This window comes from Aquila chrysaetos, chromosome 6 (genome assembly GCF_900496995.4).
Source record: "Aquila chrysaetos chrysaetos chromosome 6, bAquChr1.4, whole genome shotgun sequence".
NCBI lineage: Eukaryota > Metazoa > Chordata > Aves > Accipitriformes > Accipitridae > Aquila > Aquila chrysaetos.
Window position 1 is genome coordinate 35,244,845 of NC_044009.1, and position 21,842 is coordinate 35,266,686.

Consider the following 21,842-nt stretch of genomic DNA (forward strand, 5'->3'; position numbering starts at 1 on the left):
TTTGGAGAGTTATACAATTTAATGTGCAGGATAATATAAACTATGTCATCAAGTTGACTTCAGAAATGTTGCCAACCATGTTGGTTTTACAAGTCACTATGCCAGCAAAGATGTCTTACTGTTATACTTAAGTAGTATAAATACCCAGGCCAGTATAACTGCAGCTGCAGTAGAAAGGATTTACCACATTAGTAAGAACAGAATAGATTCAAGACAGTAAAAAACTGCTTAGTCAAAGACGAAGATCTGAATATCAAAGAAAAAAAAGAAGCAAGGAAAACTACTCAGAATTAATAAGTTGCTAATTTGCATTTAGTAAAATATTTACAAAAGCACTGTTGATATGTTCATTATTAGGAATCTGTAATCAGCACATGCTCTTTGATCTTAGTAAAATGAGCAGAAAAACCCACCTGAGGTGGGGCCCCTTCCCACAGCCCAGAGCAGCCTCATTTTTGCTCACTGGCACCTTTATTTTTCAATGCCGTACCACGAACACAGCGTGATCTCTCAGCGTGACCCAGAAGCAAGTTCTGAAACAAGAGAGCACTTTTCTGGAGCTCAGTACGCAAAAGCAGTGGCCAAAAACTCCTGAAGAGATGTAGACAGTTCTGAGCAGCCAAATTTTCATAAATGGCTCATTTTCTCTCAGAATCTGAAATTCTCTGAAAGCTGCAGCTTTCCCGAGAGGTGCATTACAGTTCCTTGAGAGTCACAACCCTTGTGTCTTGCGAAGTCAGGTCACTTCTAGAACAGCTTGTTCAGCAATGTTTCCTGCTGTTTGTGCTCTGCCAGACGTTTTTATCATCTGTTAAACTGGGAGAACCCCCTCCAGTTTTCTGCTTCTTTCCAAGTGTTAGGCTTCACTTGCTTTTTGATTCCTTCCTCTACCAAACTACCAGCGAGAAGCTCCCCCAAATCCAGAGGTTTCTGTTCCCATCCTTGTATCATGATTGAGGTGGACACGGGGGAACAGAGGCTCAGTTTAGTTATGCTCCAACAGTGTACATTTATTTTTTATACATTTATGTATACACTTATATATATTTATATAGTTGTCTGCTGTGCATAAAGAACAATGCAGAAACATGCTTACGCAGATTAAAAATGAACTGTCCTGCTGATTCCAGTAAAACTACTCTATCTTTAAGCCGGAGGTTCTGCTTTCAACATTCCCTCCACTATTCATAGCTTCTGTAAAACTGAGACTCAACCCAAGCGGGGCAGCTCCTGCAAACATTCGACTGAAGACAGAGATGAACAAAACGGGAGAAGGCAACTATTTTCCCCCACGCCAAAACGTAAAATGACTTCGAGCTGACGAGCTGACCTAGCTAAAAACCCAAGTCTCTGACTGGGGTCTGTGAAAGTGGGTTTGCTCGGGGACAGAGCAGCAAACCTGGGAACACGGGCCGTGCTACCCACGGTCTCCCACCTCCAGTGTCTCCGTGTATTTTCCGGCTCTTTTTAGGGTAGGAGCACCTCGAGTGCGGGCGTGAGAAAGTAAGTGTTTTCAGACGGAAAGTAAGAGTCGCACAGAGCTTTTTGTCCGCTCCAATCCACAACCCTGACGCGGGCAGACGGCCCGAGCTGCGTGCGCCGCGCTTCCACGCCCGGCCGAGCGCTCTCCGGCGGCGGTCCCCCCTCCCGGAGACGCGCGGGGGCGAACTGCTCGGCGGGCGGCTCCAGGGTGCCTGCCGCCACCTCCCCTGCGCCCCTCCCGCCGCCGCGGGGCGGGAGCCCGCGGGCCTCGCCGCCCCCCCTCCGCCCCGGGCCGCCCCTCCTCCCCGCCGCGGGGCGGGAGCCCGCGGGCCTCGCCGCCCCCCCTCCGCCCCGGGCCGCCCCTCCTCCCCGCCGCGGGGCGCCGCCGGGGTGGGATCGCTCCTCTGCCCTCCCCGGGGCAGGGCTCGGCGGGGCCGGTGCCGCGGAGCGGGAGCGGGTGGGCGCAGTGCCGCGGCGATGCTGGGCGTGCGGCTGCGGCTCCTGGCGTGCTGCCTGCTGCTCGGCGGCCGCGGCCCGGCGCGGGGGGCCGCCGCCCTCAGCCCCGACGAGGTGCCCTCCCTTCGGAGTGAGTGACGCCTCCGGGGGGCGGCCCGGGGAGGGCAGGGGAGGGAAGGGAAGGGAAGGGAATGGGGGGGCTGCGCGGGGAGCGCACCCCGAGGGGGCCCCGCGGCGGGTCGGGGGGCGCCGTCGTCCCCGCTCCGCTCCGCGCCGGGCTGAGGCGTTCTCCCCCCGGCCCCGGCGCCGTCCCTCCGTGCGGGGCTTGCAGCGGTGGGGAGGCCCGTGGGCCTCCCGCCTCGGGGTCTGCTCCGCGACCCCGGCAGAGCCCCGGCGGCTCTGAGCGCTGTGGGCGGCCAGGAGGTGTCTGTCAGGGCGGGGGCGAGTCTCCTGCCGGGGTCGGCCCGACCCCGGCCGGGAGGGTTTGGGCAGGGTGAAGGTCTTGCCCCGCACAGGGGTGAGGGCTTTTGGAGGCGTGAGGGGCCGAGGGCAGGCACTGAACCCGTGCAAACCTGCCCCGCTGGCTCTGTCCTGCGCCCCTTTTCGTCCTCCCCGCGTATTATTCCGCTGCCCGTTGCTTTCTTTGCACCTTGGCGGGCATATAGGTGATTTTTCTCTCATTTCCAATAAATTCCAGCTATTTTCTCTATTACCACATGAGCAATTCTTGCTGCTTTTTGGGGGGGAAGGAAGGAAATGGGAGGTGAGGAGAAAGGAAATGAAGATATCTTGTTCTGCTTTTGTTACAGCCATTTATTCACTGTTAGCCGTGTTGAACCTAAGTAAACAGGAACTCAGAGGTGCTGGTCAGCTATCAGCTCTTCAACTGTGGCTTCACGTCAGCTTGAGGCTTCACTTCTGGGAGATTTTTTCACCTTGTCCTCGTATGGAGGAGCCTGGATGTAGGAGAAGCGGGATGTTTCCAAAGGCCTCCCTCCACTGTGTCAGTTCCTAAAGCATAGGCTATCTCCTTTTCTCCTTGGTCCTCTGGGGCTTGCAAGTTTATAGAGCCCTTTGCAGCCCTTCATCTGCAGGATTTTGGGCACAGAATCCTCCCCGACCCCATAAGCTTTGTAACAAAACCCTTCAATGAGAGCACCTGTAAAATGGATGGTGTAGCTTCACAGGCTGAAAGGAGGGGAGCCCTAGAGACATTCCCAAGGCTTGGTGTTGCTCCAGTTGTCTCACTGCCCCACTTGAGGAGAGGGCTGAGCTGGGGCCCATGGAGCTGTTACTGAGCCTACCCTCTCTCGTGTCTGACTTCTGCCTTGAGCTGGCAGTTACCTGCCAGTCCTCAGGCCAGCACAGCTCTCTTGCCAATTGCATTTTGTAGTTGGGGAGCGGAAACCACATTCAGAAGGGGGCTGTGTGGCTCAAGAATTACGGTCTGGCCATTCTTGGCATAAGTTGCTGCAGAATGAAAAAGTAAAGGATGCTATTATTCCCAGAGACCATCCAGCTGGGTTATTTGTGTAGACTGTGTAAGACCCTTATCTTTTCTCAGCAGTCATTGCAACTCTTAAGAGCCTTACAGATGAAGGCATTCAAAGGTTGAGAATCCTTCATCTTTGGGTTGTGGTGTTGTGCCCCTCAACCCCAGAAAGCTACTGGATAGGAGCTGCTGTGTGCTGTCGACGTGGAGGTAGATTAGGAGTTTGCATAAGAAGTTTATTTAAGTGTGAATCCCAGTATCATGGTGAATTAACCTCATTAATCAGTGTTTACTGGTGCTAACAACATCCCAGCTTCCACTTATCTAGCAAATTAACAGTGTATTTTCTTGGTCAACCAAGATAAGACTGCTGTGGGAAAGACATACCCTAGCCTGAGAGGCAGAAACCCTTTCTGGCCATGTAGATAGAGACGCCTGTGTCACCCATGGAGGATTGGGTTAGATAAGAAGGATGAAAGCAGCACAAACTGCACAACTTCACAGAAAACTCGAAAGCAAAGGGCCCAGCTGGGTATGTGTCACAGAGTGTTGTCTGATGGTTTTTCAGTGAACTCAGGCACCTGAGAGCTGTAGAGACAGGATGGATTAAAGGAACCTTGCCCTGCCCCAAACAGGTAAGGACTTAACACAGGGCAGCTGCTAGGTGCCTGGGAGATGCAATTACATGTAACAGGCTGATTCTCGCCTACTGCCAGTCAGAAGGGCTTGCCTGCTCCTACACCATCACAAGCTATCAATGTCTATAGCCATGTGGGAAGCAGCCTCTGTTACCAGTGGTACACCTGCAGTGTGACTCTGTCCTCTCTGTAAATCAAACTGCTTGATGTGCTCTGTACAGAATCTGTAACCAAAAACCTCTCCGTAATCTATATCCTTTCTGTTCTGCTTGTTCTGTGCACATTGTATTGGCGAGCTGATCTGTCTCTTACACAGCACTGTCCCACTGCTGCTTGAAAAATCTTTCTTTTCTAGAGCTACACCTAAACTGTATGTACTAAACCCAGACACAGTATGTGGGTGGACCTCTGCATCTCATTCTTTAGATGGGGGCTATGTCAGTTTGAAAGGGTTTTTTTTTATTATAGTTACTGCTTCAGGATATTAGGTGTAGTGAATTACAGCGGCTAGAAAGCACACGTGGCAGAAATCATCACTGTAAAATTTCAAGGCAAAGTGGAAGTGCTGCTCAGGTTTTCAACGCCTAATCTCCTTAGGCATAAAATAAATATCTCACCTATAACGTGAGAGGAACTCCGTGGGTTAATTACCACTGGATTTTAGAGTGAATGGAATAGCTGAGCTGTTACAGGTTTATATTTTGCTGATTTTCAGTTCCTCAGCTGCCCTCATTTTTTTCAGTCTATATGCTCAGTTAAACATTTGCTCCCAAGACGTTAAACGGCTGATGTTTTTTCACATACTTATAATGTGATGTCACATAGTTCAGTGAATTTCTACATGATTCCAAGAAAGCCGGGAAGTCAGGCTAACCCCACAACATCTGCTGTGGTCCAGGGTAGTCATGTATGGTTGAACAATATGAATCCAGTAGGGAAGTCATCCTTTAACCCTTGGCCACCAGCTCTCATGGTATAGATAAATCCTACCCTTTCTGTATTGTATTTACAATGCAAACTATTTTCTTTTCTGCCTCTATAGTTCCAGAGAGTGAAGAATTAATATGGCAGAGAATATGGCAATGTCAGCCTTAAACTTTTTAGCTTTTACTTTAATTGCACTCTCCAGTCCTCCCCAGAGAATTATTTTACAATATACAGTATGACTTCATGTAACTCTTAAACTGTACTCCATTACTGGGTATTTCTTGGTGACCACTGTTTTTTTTCTTTGAACATGACTGATGTTTTTGGGCACCCCATTTTTTTCGGCTATCCAACTTGAGAAATACTACCTAGCCTTATTTTTGTGATCTTGCAAGTGGTCTACATGTTAAAAACCCAGCTGGCAGTAAATTTAGACCGGTACTCTTACTTTCTGAAGTGCCAGTTATTCTGATGGATATTTTAAGTTTTCTTCCTAAATAGCTCCAACTAAAACATTTGTCTTTTGATACTCTTGGGTCAATTGCAGTATTCTACAGACTGAACTTCTTTTTTTTCCCCCTACAGATAAAGGGATATTTATTATCCAAAGTGAAGACTCTAACTTGTGCATGAAAGTGGACACAGTTGGCCTTGTTCTGGAAGACTGCGGTCAGCTCTCAAAAGACATGTTATGGAAATGGGTATCCAATCGCCGTCTTTTCAACATAGGCAGAAGTACCTGTCTAGGACTGAACATCAGTAGACCAGAACAGCCGCTAAGTATGCTTGAATGTGATTCAACTCAATACTCGTTATGGTGGAATTGTGATGGAAAAGCATTAGTTGGTGTGTCAGAGTACAAATTGGCTGTTGAAAACAGCAATCGTATTGTGGCCAAAAAAAAATCTACTGACCAGTGGAAACAGTACATGTCCTATGATGAAGACCTTTGTGAACACCCATTTCAAGGTAAAAATAATATGTTGTCATAGAAATGTAGATGGGAAAAGTTTTCAAAAGTTCTTTTGAAGCAAAGTCAGGTGCTTATGATCCCTTCCAGCTGCTATTGTGGTTTGGGACGCAAATTTTGGTGTTTTATGTGCAGTGGTTAAGGTGAGCATACCACACAATTGATTTTTTTCGTTATCCGTTGTATGGACCCAAAAAAGCACCAGTATCCTTGCAAACCAGGAAATGCTCATTTCACATCCTCTATAAAATAAAACAGGGGAACTGAAGATTTGCCGTTGCCTGTCTGCAGCTTTCATTATCAGATAAACCCAAAGAGAGATAACGAAGGATTTGGAATTCCCGTCACTGAAAATCAGTCTGTGATCACAGTGTGCATGAACTGAATGTTTGCAACGTTCAGCACCTGGACTCTGAACGTGCCAAACTTGGGAGCAGAGATCAGGCTTTTGATTAATCCTGCTGTACAGCTAGCAGAGGCGTAGGAATGTATGTCAAGATCCAGGTCTGCAGACCTGAACAGTTTTCCAGGTATAAGGACTAAGATAAACCCATTTACTACTAACAGCAACAGACGGACCGTACTTTGACCCCTTCCTCGGCATTTCTGTAGAAGGAAAGACTTAAAGTTTGCACAGTGTGTCTCAGACTGGAGCTGTTGATTCTCCCTGTTTGAACTGGGTGCAGATCTGGTCTCAGTGGTTTCCTCTGTAGCTGTAGCTGGGCTTGGCCTCTGCTCTCATCAAAGTTCTTCCTTTGGGACCGGTGATAACTGGGAAAGCACTATAGCATCCAACCTCTTCTTTAAAACCTAGTGGAGTTTATCATTAAGACCAGACGGAAAATATTTAAATCCACAAAGTCTTACACATTTGCTATGTACACATAGCGAGATGCAAGTAGACCTGGTTTAGCCCTAGTACTGCAACATCTGGGAGAAGACGATCAGCCTTAGGCAGGCGCTTCTAGCCTAGTTTCAGGACCAAAGGAATTAATTGCATTGGCAAAGTCTCTTTCACCTCCAATTTCTATTTTCCTTCTTCTACCTTAGCTTATGCACATGCAAATGCAAGCCAGCCTGTTAGTCCACCCCTTTAGGGGAGCATCTCTACCTCCAAAGAAAAAATGTATTTGACTGTGGTAAGAGGTCTATAGCTGTTGAATTTGATTTCTTGCCAGAACTGAGGTAATCCCTTGCACCTCTGTAGCTAGCAGCATGGTAGTGGGCAGACAGAGGAGCAATCCTGGTTTTTTTATTTTTTTTTTTTTAACCAATGTTCTTTGTATCATCTGTTCATATCAGAAGGTTTTAAAGGGGATTTACGATGTGTAAACTGCTGCTTTATATGTGTGCAGCCAGCCATTAACTCTGGAAACCTCTAGGAACCTGGGTAGTATATACTGATTCTGTAGTTGAAGGACTTTGATCTTTAGACTATCAACATGGGATCTTTGACAAACAATTTCGTTCTAAGTGTGATTGTGGTTCTTTGACATTTTGTAGAAGCTCTGAGGTTAAGGAGACACTCATTGAGGTAAAGCTTTTACAGCTTTCAGTTGCCTTGGATTCTCTCAATATTTTGGTGCTCAAAGTACAATAGGAAAATATTTTAAATACTTTATAAGGCATTAATTGGTTATGACAACAGATGTATGTAACATCAGTTCTTTAGCTAGATTATTACTCCCCATGGTGTAAAAACTTATTTTTGAACCTTTATTTAATATTTCTCTGTCTTTCACATTTCCTTTCCCATAGAATGACAAAGAGAATGGAAAAAACATTAGAAATCCACTTTATAAAGAGTGAGAGGAGCAGGGGCAATAATGCTAAATTGTTCATCTGTCATAGACTAACAAAAAATAAGTAGTTTGCATCCAAGCATGTGCTGATTCTGCTAACTATTGTTTTATGTAGTTGTTCTGAAATGTAAGTACAGATTTTATATGTAAATTGTTCAGGTTTTGGTTTGGGTTTTTTTCAATTGTAGGAAGTTACGAGGATGTGCCTTATTTCATGGTGAGAAATTTCATAAACTAATATTTCCAAATTCTGTTCGCTGAAGTTATGCTGCTCATACTTGTAATGCAGTGTTATCAATTAAAAATTAAAATTAGAAAATAACTTTAGACATTTTATTGTTATCATTGCTGCTAAAAATGGGAATAATGAAATATGGGGGTGAAAAAATTTCTGTGGTCTGCATTCTTTTAATCTCTGCATTTTGTTTATTCCAGAAACATACACCTTGCTGGGAAATTCTTTTGGTTTCCCATGCATTTTTCCATTTAAATATAACAACAAGTGGTATTATGAGTGTACCAGAGATGGAAAGGAATTTGACTGGTGTGCCACGACAACTCACTATGAACAAGATGAAAAATGGGGGTTTTGCCCAAATGCTGGTAAGAGTTGCTTGTCTTCTCTCTCCCCCCAAGAGTATCCTTGTTCTTTATTAGTAATTCTAGGACGCACTCCATTTTGGATTACTTCCCTTCTGTTAGAGGGGAATGTCTCTTTAAAAAATGCAAAAGAAGACTTCAGCGAATTTTATTATAATTTATCATGTTTGGCCTTTGGAGACCCAAGTCCTCATCCCAAAAGCAAAACCACAAGGGGTGAGCAAAAGGATGTTATTCTGCCCAGCCCATTCACCTTACCCTGCAGCTAAACTTCTCTCTCCTTTGTCCCAGTGATAGAGAGGGAGCTTCTCTGAAGCATGTAAAGTAAGGGTTGCTCTTGCAAAGTCACATTCTGCTTTTGACTGTGTTACATCTCGCACGTTCCTTTTTTTCTGTGCACTACTTGGACACATCTTGGGCCTAAAACACTCAGAAGCAATAGCTTGAAAAATACTTGCAATCAGGAGGATTTTGGGTGTATAATCTTCATGAATATTCCAGCTTCTTGTGTAAATAAGCAAAATAGCTTCTTCTATCAGCAGAAGTGGTTTGGAAAAGCCCTCCCTGCTCAAGCTGCGTTTCAAATCTCTGTTCCAAAGCATCTTAAAACCAGCTGTAGGTGTGTCTTTGTAATGGGGATTTCTGGGCAACCATTGTAATAGATGGTATTTTCAGCCTTGCTTATACCTTGTAATTATAGTAAGTTTATTCTCTTGAGTACAAGATAGAAGGAGATCCAGTGACTGCTCCTCCACAAGTTGGGTGAGGTGTTCATAGTTTGAATATTTCAACATTCAGCTTTAGGAACACATGATCAGCTGGTATACATTAAAACTGTTGGCTTTGTGAGAGCTGTGAAAATCACCACCAGCTGCAGACCAGCTCCTGAGTATTTTATGAACTGTATGAAATACAGAGCAGCATTTTATTCTGTTACTGTCATATTTCCATATGTTCTTTAACAAAGGAACATGAAAGGAGTTCATAATCGTGCTTCCATTGGGATGCTACTGTCATTAATTAATTGAACTGTTACAGGTGTTCTATTTCTGATTAGTTTGTAGTCTTGGGCTGTTGGTGATGAGTCTGTTTCTGAGCAGAGAGCGGCTGTGACGTTTTTTGGAAGAAGAACCCCGACACGCACCTTTGCTACCAGTTCAACCTTGCGTCTGTGCTGACCTGGCGTGAGGCACGGGCTGCCTGTCAGCTGCAAGGAGGAGACCTGCTGAGTGTCACCGACGCCGAAGAGCAGAACTACATAAGTAACTTAAGCAGTGAGTAGACATTTCTCTGGGGACCTTGTAGGAAACCTGTAGTTCGAGTTCTTCTTTAGCCGTGAAAAAGGGGTAAGCTTTAGAGCTTGATACTCTGTGTGATACCTCTCCCATTGCTGCTTGCAAGGCTTCGTCAGATAACACGCTTCAGTAGAGCTGTTTGAAAAAGCAAGGGTGAAGGTAAGTTACCACCTTCATAACCCGAGTACAGAGGTGGTGGTATGTGTTATGTGAAGGTGTAATTGTCTTAATTCTCCCTCCCCACAGAGACTCCCATTCATTCTTGCAGCTGTGATTATGGAGTGTGTTTGTTTTCTTTGGAGAATTATACAAATATTTACCTTCTCTGCAATGTGCCCTGGTGTCCCTTTCTCCTGTTAAGTTTTCTTTGCAAGCTGGAATTCACCAAATGTGAATGACGAGAACGCTTCTCCAGACTTGAAGTAAATGTCCTGTATGGGAAAAATGCCAACTCTGTTTTCATAAATGGATGGTATTCCTTCTCTGATAAGCCTTTTGCCTTCCCCCATGCAGCAAGCATCTCAGACAAATTTTGCAGAGCCTTCTGACAGCATGGCTTTTGTCGGTATTTTAGTGTGCGTCGAGGGGACCGAGCGGAGGAATGGATGGTAGAACTGTGGTGTGAAAGGCTGCCTTGGGTTTCTTGCCCATTGCTACCCGTTATTGCTGATTTTCAATTGCAGGATATAAGCTAACAGGAAGTTTTTAGAATTATTTCATTAGCTTTTTGATATGCCTGCAGGCTGTATAGGAACTGAACGTTTTTTTGTTTACGGAAAGCTGAAACAGGCTAGTGTTTAGGTAGCTGCTTGTTCTAGATTTAATTTCTAAGGTCAGCAACGACTTCTGCAGGAAGGGTTTGCAGGATGAATAGCTTTTGAAGGGTGCAGACTTCTGAATTTATTCCTTTTCATCTCTGTGTTGATTAACAAAGTAATAGACTTTTTCTAAGGACAGAAAAAACAGCCTGAACTTTCTGGGGACCGATTTGAAGTTTTGTTTTATTCCTATTGTACCAAGTCAGGACAGCGGACCTATACCTGTAGATATTTTAACACATGGGGGAAGCGTGAAGTATTACTTTGTTTATTTTTTCTGTTTCAGGGCAGTTAAATGCCAGGGACATGATGCTGTGGATGGGCCTGAATCGCCTGGAGGAAGATGCTGGCTGGCAGTGGTCAGATGGAGCACCGCTAGTGTTTGTGAACTGGAGAGCAAGTACTTGATGTTCCTCTTGGATATGTTACAGCAGTGTAATTATATGCTCTCTGTAACTGCAGCTTGATACAAGACTGGTGTTCCTACAGCTGCATTTGAAAAGTGAATCAAGTGAACAAGTGTACCTCTCTTTTTTTGTAGAAATATTTATTCATATTCATGAACTAAAAGCCCCTTCTAGGGACTTGGCATCAGTTGAGATGGATCTGTTCAGAGCATTAATGATCTAGCCCTTTCGTCATTTACTTTTAAAGGTGTTTTTAAGATTCCAGTTGCACATTTGAAAGCTATGCTCTAGCTGGTGTCATGGAGGAAAGGAGTTACAATTTGTTTACATTAACATGCTATAATTAACATTAGCACATTAGCATGAGCTTTGTGACTTGGTTTGCTACATTTTGAGGTCCGCCTTTTGAGGCGGATAGACACTAGAGCTTATTTCAGCCTCCCATCTGATAGCAGCAGCCAAGGAAGGATTGCCACACATGTATAAATCATGGTCAATGTTCAGCTGTCCATAGTATTGGTGTAATAGTACTAGAAGTTTGGGTGTGCAGGGGTGTTTATACCTTCATTCAATAAGATGCAGAGAGCCCTACAACACTATTTTACAAGTAAGAACTGATTTTTTGTAATTTTATGCTTCTCAAAAATGTGTTTGCAGATGTCTCTGATAACCGTTTTAGAGAGAATCATTGTGCAGTGATTAATTCAAAACTGAAGTATGGCTGGCAAAGTTATTTATGTGAATCTGGATTGCCTTTTGTATGCAAAAAATATTTAAATGAGACAGAGCATGAAACATTGGGTAAGTCTCTCAATGCTACTGTATCCTATTTGTGGGTGTGGAAGGAGAACAAGAGGAAGTCACTTGTATATAAAGTCAGCAGAACAGAGTCTTAGCTGGACTAAATGTATGGATTTGCTAGTTTAAGTCGAATACAGATTACTTTAACTGATGTAATAACAATAATTTTTTCTGTTTAAATGCAGACCTTGAAAACATGTTGAGAGTCTTAAAACTAACAAATAATTTTAATATGCATGGCATTTAATTGGTTCCTTACATGATCAGAGGCTTACTGAATGCTCATTCTCTTTATATTACAATAGAGCCACACTTTTGAGTTTAAAAATAGGTTTTCACCTTCGAATGGAATTAACCAGTGGCCCACATAGAAGAAGGTTGTATAAATGCAGTTCAAAATTTGAAGTTACTTTTATGGCATGCTGTACTTTTGATATACAAAAAAAGACCTGTACATGTATTTTTTTAAAGTGTTTATATAATGAGTATAGGATATATAGTACATAGAATGCCTCAGACTCCCATTCTGTGGGAAAGTTAAACTCAGAATTGAGTTTAGAACGTTAATTTTTGGTTTGATAAGAACAACTTACATAGGTTCAGCTTCTTCCTGATAACTTGAAAGAAGGTTTCCTTACTTGTTTCAGATAATGAGAAAGGATTTACCCAAACTTTTTGTAGGCAATACATCTGAAAAAGCTTTAGCTGGCTTTGAATCAGGTTCAGAGGTAATAAGGGAGTTACAGTGTGTTTTAAACTGAAAAACAGATCCATTAGTGTGTTTGCACTAGTCCAGCAGCCCAAATGGTTGAATCATAAAATAAAGTGGGAGAAATTTCAGTTTGCTTGGTAGGTGACATTCCATAGAGCATGTGTTTTGGCCTCCTTAAGTCATCTTGGACGACGCTGTTTTCAGCATTTAAAGATAAAAAAATAGCTCTGAATGTGTTATAAACATAGCATAACCTTGGCAATTCTATCTAACATACACAAACTTTGTATGCTTAATTAAAAGATATGTGGAAGTATTATGCCACTCGTTGTGATGCTGGCTGGTACCCACACAATCGCAACTGCTACAGACTTCATAAAGAGGAGAAGAGCTGGAACGATGCTTTTATCTCATGCCAAAGTGACAACAGCGGGCTCATTAGTATATCCTCCATGGCAGATGCAGAGCTGCTCCTTAACTTGCTTGAAAGTGGTGAGTTTTGGGAGTTAGTTTAAAGTGCACAGTGTTTCTTGAAGTGTTTTGTGATGCTCCTTTGTGCAGCCCTTTAACATTGTTAGCCACTTAAGCAGTATATTACATGGCATACCCAAATGTTGTTTACAAAAAAAGAAAGCATGGTGCATGCTCCTTCTAGGAGTCTTAAAAATGTATAGCATCACCTTCTCCAATAACCATACTTAAAATATAAGAAATGAATCAACAAAGTAAACACAGTGGGGACACAGTAAATACAGTAGCTTTTGTTCTTTCCTGTTCTTGGCTGGTTCCTTGCAAACTGTTGCAAAATATTGAGTCATCATCCTTATGCAAGCATTGTGCTTAGAAGCAACCATTCAGAGTATCTTTTGCTTTCAAGGTGGCCTTGTCCGTGCTGCAAAGTTGCTGCTGCTGCTGCTAGTATGTTGACAGAGTCCCCTTTGATGGCAGCAGGGTGTATCAAAGGAGTTCTACTAGTCCACGTTGTCCTAAGAAGTAGCATAATTACACAGGGAACTTAATGAACAAAAGCTCTTTGGTGCAGCAATGCCAAGACTTTTGTTGTCATAACAGCGGCAAAGAGAATATTTTGTGCCTCCAGCTGACACCAGTGTGCTGACAGAGCTGCACAGTTTGGCCATGAGTTTAAGCTTCCCAGAGCTGGGGCGCAGTGACGTGTTTTATCAACTCTGTCCCATCAGCTGTGGTTGCAGGGTGGTGTGTTACGCTGGATTTACTGGACATCATCTCCCATTATCATCCCTTCTGCCACCCATCCTCTCTGCTGTCCTGTCTGTCTTTCTCTTAGGAGATTAACCACTGTATCATCTTCTTCACCTCTTTTAACACTCTCCAGAGATACCAAATACCATAATTTGCAGAGATGCTGTAATGGATAGATGTAATTGTTCTCAGCTTGTATTCAGCTTCAAAGTCTGCTGCTTCTATTTCAGACCTGCTTCAGGCTTCTTCTCAGGAGGAGGGCTTACATGCCTGAAAGCCTGTCTGCTTTTTCTGGCTGTAGTAGCTGGTCAAGTAAGACAGGTCCAGTAAGACATTACATCAAACTGCAAACCTTGCCTTTCCTATGTTTGCCAGCCACTGTGGCTACAACTGTGCTGATGCTGGAACTTAGAAACGTCACTCAGAGAAGCCTAAAGCTGAGTGTGCCATGGAAGATTATAAGAAGAGATCTTTCTCTTCCATGTCAAGCTTTCTGCCCAGTGAACTTCAAAAAAAGTGCATATGCTCTTGATTTGTATTTTTCAGGATTTCAAAGCATATTATTGTGTATGTTGATCTATTTTGGAAACAGTTTAGTCTTCAAGGGCAGTAGAACATTATCTCATCAGTAAGGTTTCCTAAAGTTTATTACAGCTATTTTTTTTTTCCTGAAAAAAGGTAATTCTTATGAAAATCCCATGAATAATTTTTAATGGTGGTGTTGATGTTGCAGGAACAACAGGCATTATTTCTTCACCATGAAAATCTGAACTCACTTATTCTTTTACAGAAAATGTAACTGAAACATGGATTGGGTTATACAGTAATAACACCCCCATTGTTTTTGAGTGGTCAGATAGCACCCCAGTAAAATTCTCTAACTGGCACAGCCAGGAACCTAACACCTTTCAAAGAACAGGACAACTCTGTGTTTCAGCACAAGGATCTGTAAGTTTCCTTTTCTTTTTGAAAGAATTAGGCAGACACTTTTATTTTAGCTCATAATAATTTATTTTCTCACTGTGTGTACTTTTTTAAACCATGACCTGTAGTATGACTTTGGTTTTTGATTCCTGATATATTCATGTTGTGATAAATGCAATGTAGCCTTTAGAAACCAATGTATTTTGCAGCACTGATGCACAGAAAATTAATCATAGATTTTGAGCTTATGTTCAATAAAAAAATGTTACCTACATAAAGCTTGCCAAATGGAAGAGAACAAATATGAGTAGGTATTTTGATAAAGACAAAGTAATTTAAAATCCAAGTTTGTGTATCAATTTATGACGCATCAGTTCTGGTCTTGAAAGCTTCAAATTCAGTTTTGAAAAACTGTCAGCTGTGCCTATTTTATCTTGCTGTCAATATTTATAAATTTTACGTAGCATCTTTCAAAAACAGGTAGTAGTCTAGATCTACAGAAAATTATAGAAGTTGACAGCAGTAAGATTGACCCCAGATCAGTCAGGTGGTGTAAAACTGGGAGTGATGTTCAAATAACGCTGTGTCCTGTCTTATTGGTATTCATGGCACTGTCAGTTTTTTCATAATTTGGTTATAAATTTACTTTACTTTTACAATTAACAATACTTATATTCACTAATACATGACTTATGTAAGTAGCACTATAATCCATTTTCTTTTTGTAAAGTATATTCTGTCTAAGTGTGAAAACTATCAAAAAGAGTTTCTGTTGTCTCTCTAGTAGTGGGTCCAGGTTGTAATCATTAACTCATGGGAAAGCCAAGACAATTACAGTGACCTGGAAAAGTGGGTTCCCATTGGAAGCAGGAAATAGGACTTTGGTAAAATTGTGGGTTTTAGATACCCAAAACCATATTTTACTCAGTTTGCAAGTGTAAACAAACAAATGAAAACGTAAGATACAAAGGAAAAGGAGGTTCAAGATAAAATTCTTCAAGCATTAGTTTTGGTACATGTCCAGTATGTGTAGATGTCTGAAAATTGTATCATACAAACTTTGTAATATTTTGAGTAAGGACTGTTCAAATATAAAAATTAATCTTATGAAGAACTATAATAGATAGGCAGAAAGTTCCTGTCTATGCTGAAGAGTAAGTGCTCTGGCATGGCCATAGTTGTTAGTCAATTAAGATGCATTACATCCCAAAGAGTGATTCAAAGAGACAAACCCTTTTGTATGATTGATTTGAAAAGTCCTGCTGACAGTGTTGATAGAAATAAATGGTCCATCGAAGGATAAATAAATGAATAGAGTGAGAAAAATTACTTGGTTTTACTGAAAAGTTAAAACAGGAGGAGGGACTGTAATCTAATGTGTGTATAGAAATGCATGAGAATATAAGTATGTACAGAATATACTTCTTTTTTTCCATTAGGAAGGACATTGGAAGGTTAAAAAATGTGAAGACAGATCTTTCTACATTTGCAAAAAAGCAGGGGAATTTAATAATGTCTCTCCTGAACTGGAATCAAGTTGTCCAGAGGTAAGGGGTTTTGTGGTTTTTGTTTGTTTTTAGAGCCTTACTAATAAAATAGAATTATATAGGAAACCTCTAAATGTAGCTACGGAACATATGGATGTAAATAGATAATTTTAGTTTTTCTTGTTAATAAAGACATGCATGTTTTGCTAGGAAAAATCTCATTGTTTGCCTTAAAACTATATAAACTAAATTTTAATGTAAGATTAAAAGCTTTCCCAAGATGCCTTTCATGGCTTGTTGTGTTGTCAGCGGTTGTGACCCACGTTCCTATTTCTTTCTAGATCAAAAGTGAAAACCCTTTTGTCCACCATCTGTGCAAATAATGGCTGTTATATGATGCCTCATCCCACACATGGTTTTCATACATTGAAATGGAATGTCAGGGTGAAAAACAATCAGTTTCATTGACACAGAGAGTGAACTCTTCCACTCGTACATTAGCATTCCTTTTGCTTTCACGCACAAATGGGAAGGAGCACAGCTATCTAAATAGGACATTGCAACAGGTTTTCAGGCTTTTAGGCTCTGCATTCTGGTAGTAAAAGGTAACGTGTTAAAATATGGGTTTATTTGCCATCAGGTCCTTTTCACAGTGTGAAAAGAGCAAACTTGCAGAGTTTGTGTTTTATTCAAAACTCTGGGGAAGTTTTGTGAACCTCTTCCTCTATGGACAAAAATCTCTCTTCTCGAACTTGCTTTACTCTGCAGCTCATTGTCTTCCTCTTTTAATTTCCTGTCCTTTTTCTTGAGAAGTCAAGAAACGCAACGAGTTCAGTTGAATTACAAGACGGTTGAAGCTGAACTCTTTGGAGTTGGATGCCGTCTTTCCCCAGACGTACAGTGGTCAGACCCAGCATTCTGGTCATACCATTATGGAGGCAGAAGTTCCAGCTTAACATTTCCAAAAGTTTAGGGTAACGGCATTCGTTTCATTTGGACCAATGTATTTCATCACTCAAGAATTCTGTGTGTTATTAGTGTAAGAAAGGTTTGTCACAGTCCTGACCATGTGAAAAATGTGCAGAGCATCAAGACTTCCAGCTGTAGTCAGGAGCTTGACAGCACGTCAACTTCTGGTACCTCACAGGATCGAGACTCAAGAGACTGAGTCACTGGTCATAGGTAGTTTGTTCTGTTCGGGCAAACTTGCTACTTAGGATAAATTTCTGCTTGTTGATGTTTCACACCCTGTAAAGACAGATGCTGAAGCCTGTTATAGTCCCTTGGTTTTGATAGACCCTTTTCTTTCCAATGTGGAAAAAAGTTACATTCATTTAATCAAAAGAAGTCAGTACTAAGCTTACTCAAAGCTACATTTGATTTCAGACATTTTGTCGTGACACCTCACTTTCTTTTAACACTCAGTGTATATGTTGTTGCTAGTTACAGGCCTGATTTTCCAGGACTAAGTCTTTATGTCATCCAGATTTACCTTTTTTTCCCCCCCATTTTTCTGTTGCTGACTTACCTTAAATGTACAGAATATCTGTTGGCGTTTCTCACATTTGATCTTTTGCTTCGTTAACCTCGTACTGTCATTCATGTTGGATTGCTAGTAGATTCTCAGGGAGCTTTGGCCTCAGGCACAGTTGTTTGCTTTTCTAAAGCTTTATAGTCTTATGTGTTATTACTGAGCTTTCATCTCATGTTGGTTTTACAACTTATGCATCATATGAACTAGCCTTTAACATTTTCTGTGGTTCTGCTGATTGCAGTTTTTACAGTATGTCCATATCAAGTTACCAGAAACCTGAGCTCTTTTTTTCCTACACTTCTGTCATCCTAAGACATAAAAAGTGCTAAGCGCTTTCTTCCTTTAGCAGGTCAACTATTCTTTTTTCCTAGTCAGCAGGCTATTACTGAGAATAAGTATTTTATTGCAAAGGTCAGATTCTCTGGGCAGTTTTCCCCAACACTGAAATAACAGTTTTAAGCATTTTCTTTCAACCAGCTTTTGAAACAGGTTGTGGAGCTGTCAGCTCCTTGATAATCGAGTTGGAGGTTTCTGTGTGCAGAACTGACTGTATTTGTACTGGTGACTTTCTCTGGTCCTCTACACTTTAGTTAGTGCATCAAAAGATAACAGTGTAGTACTAAATTGAGCATCTGTCTTTATGACTGTTGTAACAGGAGAGAATTGTACTTTTCAGAAGAGAATTGCACTTTTCAGAAGAGAATTGCTATTAAGGCTGCAAAACCTCGTGACGAGCAGAAGGGCAGCTGCTCAGAATAAGGGTCCATCCAGCCTCATGTTCTGCCTCCCACAGGTGGCTGCAAGTGATGTTTGGGGAAGAGCAGGACAGGGCAAATACAGATAATGCTTCCCCTGGTTTTCCCTTGACCCCCAATCATTCAGGGGATTTCCTGAGCCTTTTAAGAGTTGTGTATCTAACAGCCCACATTGGGTATCCCCTCCAAGCGCTTGTCTGGTTTCCCCTTGAACTCACGTGAACTCTTCGCGTTCACATTACTTAGTGAGGACATCTATGAATCTACTACCCTTTGAATGAAAAAATGCCACCTGCTTTCCATGTTGAACCTTCTTCTTGCTAGCTTAGCTTTGTTTGTTGTCCTCAAGGTCTTGTACTGAAGTAGTCGCCCACCTTCATGGCTCTCACCATTTTGTAGACCTGTGTCATACCCTCCCTAAGGCATCTGCTTTTTCCAGGCTGAAGAGTCCCAGTCTTCTCAGTTACTGCTTATGTGGAAGCAGCTCCATACATTTCATCATCCTTGATGCCCTTCTTTTCTAATATTCTTTTCTGAGATTGGAGGTCAGAACTCAAAAAAAGGGCAAAAAGTGAATTTAAAAGGACAGAGTAACCTTCTCTGTTCTCTCTCTCCACACAATTCTTAAGGTTCAATTTGACTTTTTGACTAAGCTGATGTTTCATGGGTCTTAACTATCATAACCCCCAAATCTCATTCCCGCACAGAGAGAGTGAGGTAGCTGTCCCTCACTTCATACATGAAATGATTGGGGGGTGCAGGGGAGGTCCCCATGTGCATCACTTCATATTTATCCGTACAGAATGCCATCTGCCATTTTATTCACCAATTGTGCAGCCTTTTAAGTTTGGAATTTCTCAATCTGTGTTTGCCCTCAATGCAAGCTTACTGGCCTTCAGTTACTCCACAATTTTGTTATTTTTTTTAAAGTAAAGATTAGCGTCAAATTACTTTACTCCAGTCTTTAGGCACCAAGAGTGCTTTAAGAGGAAGGTTATGCAGTGCTATTTGCTCCAGATTAAGATTTCCGAGAGGTCAGGATGATTGTCTTTGCTTCATTCGAACCAGTGCATTTATCACTCAAGAACTGCAGTTGAAGGAAACTAGACATTTGCTCTTTCTTACCCACATCCCCGTAGAGGGTTTTTTGGTCAATAGTTAGCCCTCTTCCAGCCCCCATTCCCTGCGTTTAAGCACACATCAAAGTGAAAGCGGTGTTGCTGTGTCCCCCGCGGGACTGCCGGGAGCCCGCTGGGTCCCCGGCCGCTGCAGAGCCTCGGCACCTGCCAGCCTGTTCTTCCCTCGGGGAGGTCCCGGCTCGTTGGTAGGGAGATAGGGAAGAGCCTCAACCCAGTTTATTTTTGTTTGCAAAGCCAGCGTCTGAGCAATGCGTACATGGCATTTTCAGGTGAAACCACAGAAAAAGATACTACAGCTTGTTTTGCTTCTCTGCTTTCGTGCCGTACAGAGGGCTGGGCCCAGCCGTCTTCCAGGCACTGAAGGGGGATGATAGTAAAAGGCAGCAGAGATGTCAGCTACCCTGACAGCAAACACATGCCGCACTAGAAGCTGAAATTTGCCTCCTCGGATTCAGCAGGGCTGAAGGTTGCGCATAATGTTTGATTGCTGTCCTGAGTAAGTCTGCGGCACCTTCTTGTACATTTTATTGTACCCGAGGATGGATAGCAGAAAAAGAGCTTATCCGTTGCCCCTTTTTTCTCCTTTTGCTGTTAACGTCACCATCAAGCAGCGTTTGATGGTGCCCGCCTGGGTGCTGTGCTTGCTCCCTGTTGTGCTGCTTTGTGAGCTCCCCTGCAAGCAGCACCTCCCTCATGGGAGAGGCAAAGCGAGATCGGCTGATTCTCCTGTCTGTGTGCGGCTTCAAGTTTAGACAGAGATGGTTTGTTATCTCCTAATTCTCTTGATTATTTAAAACACTCATGCAGGATGACCAGGCAGGTATGCCGCGTGAACTCACGCAGGCAGAATTCACACCAGTCCTGGTGGCATTTTCTGGACGCCCAGAGATGAATAATAAGAAATAAAAGATTAATAATAATAAGAAGTAAGGCAGGCTGACCACTGACCCAGTGTTCTGGCTTATGTGATAAACCATGAAAATGTGTTATTTTAATTCTGTATTATTAGAGTAGGATGATTGTTAATTTAAATTTTATTTTATTTTATTTTGTTTTGTTTTATTTTATTTGCAAGTTCTATTTGAAAATGAGAAAGGGAGCTGAGAAAAGGTAAATAACTAGAGTGCATTGCTGTATGAAAGGCCAGCAATTTCTGGAAGAAATATTTCTGTTTACAATTGAAGACAAAGGGCAGCTGTAATCCATTTTATAACAACCTAACTGAATCTGACATGGCGGTGTTTACCTTGCACTTCAGGTATTAGGTATCAGCAACAAGTTACCACAGGTGGAAACCAGCAAGTGCTACTACACGCTTCATGCCAAAGAGATGGCTGTCTGAGGGGCCTGGCATAGCTCCCCAAAACCCAGTCAGTAAAACAATATTCAAAGTATAAAATTGAAACAAAAGTAGTATGTGGGAGAGCGCCTTAGCTGTTGCCCACATTTTTGTCATACCCATTAAAGATGTTATCGTGTGTGTGTGTGTGAAGCCAGTTTTTGCACAATTTGAGGATTTAAACTTGAAACTTTTGTTAAATTTACCCACTTTTTCAGTGACCTTGAGGGTAACTACTCTTGAACCACGGTAGAAAGGAAAAGGGCTATAGGGACATCCGTGATGATCAGACAGAAAGTACAAAAGGGGATCGAGTTTTTAACAACTATATAGTAATTAATAATCTATAAAATAATGTTCATTTCTTTTAAGGGATGGGAAAGACATGGTGGATATTGTTACAAAATCGACAGTACCCCTCGAAGTTTTGAACATGCTTCCAGTGGTTATTTCTGCCCATCTGCACTTGTATCAGTAACAAACAGGTAGTTAACCCTATTAGACAGTGTGAAGATACCTCTAACAAGAGCTATTCTAACTTTAGAAAGTATTGCATGGCAAAAGATATTACCGTTATGAAATAATATTTGTGTGGGAGGCAAACATAATTACTAACACCGGCTAAAATCAAAGGTGTGCTTTGCTTTATTTTTTAATTGAAAATAAATTTAGTAAAAAGCAATTGTTAGGCTAATAAACACTTACAGCAGTGTGCACACATTTGAGCATGCAGGAATCTAAACAAAATGCTTTCTAGGTATGTAACATCTTTAAGAAACTTTATTAGTGTGCTTGGAAACTATTCTGAAAAATGAAAATGTATTTAATTTTTATAATCAAAATACATCAAATGTAAATCCAAATCAATTAACATTTTATAAATGTTTGTATTTATGTATGCATTTTACGTGAGTTCTCAGCAAATAGGGGGAGAGACTAAATGTTTGAAAGCATTTGAGGTCTGTCTTCCCTTGCTTTGTTCCTATTTACCTGTATTCCAGCTTCAGCTTCAGCAAAGGTTTTCTCCTCTGCAGATGTCCAGA

The 21,842-nt window shown here is 42.0% G+C and overlaps 1 protein-coding gene across 4 annotated transcripts in view; it reads left to right on the forward strand.

Moving 5' to 3' along the window:
• Positions 1 to 1,935: 1,935 nt before the first annotated feature.
• Positions 1,936 to 21,842, forward strand: part of PLA2R1 (phospholipase A2 receptor 1) — a 44,145-nt gene continuing 24,238 nt past the window's right edge. The window contains exons 1-10 of one of the 4 annotated variants that reach the window (XM_030017973.2): positions 1,936 to 2,068; positions 5,581 to 5,964; positions 8,203 to 8,370; positions 9,468 to 9,641; positions 10,767 to 10,880; positions 11,545 to 11,688; positions 12,704 to 12,892; positions 14,412 to 14,569; positions 15,985 to 16,092; positions 21,172 to 21,284. In XM_030017973.2, coding sequence (XP_029873833.1) covers positions 1,960 to 2,068; positions 5,581 to 5,964; positions 8,203 to 8,370; positions 9,468 to 9,641; positions 10,767 to 10,880; positions 11,545 to 11,688; positions 12,704 to 12,892; positions 14,412 to 14,569; positions 15,985 to 16,092; positions 21,172 to 21,284 — 1,661 coding nt within the window. In that variant the 5' untranslated portion in view covers positions 1,936 to 1,959. The other 3 variants (XM_030017974.2, XM_041124239.1, XM_030017976.2) reach the window with 3 other exon arrangements.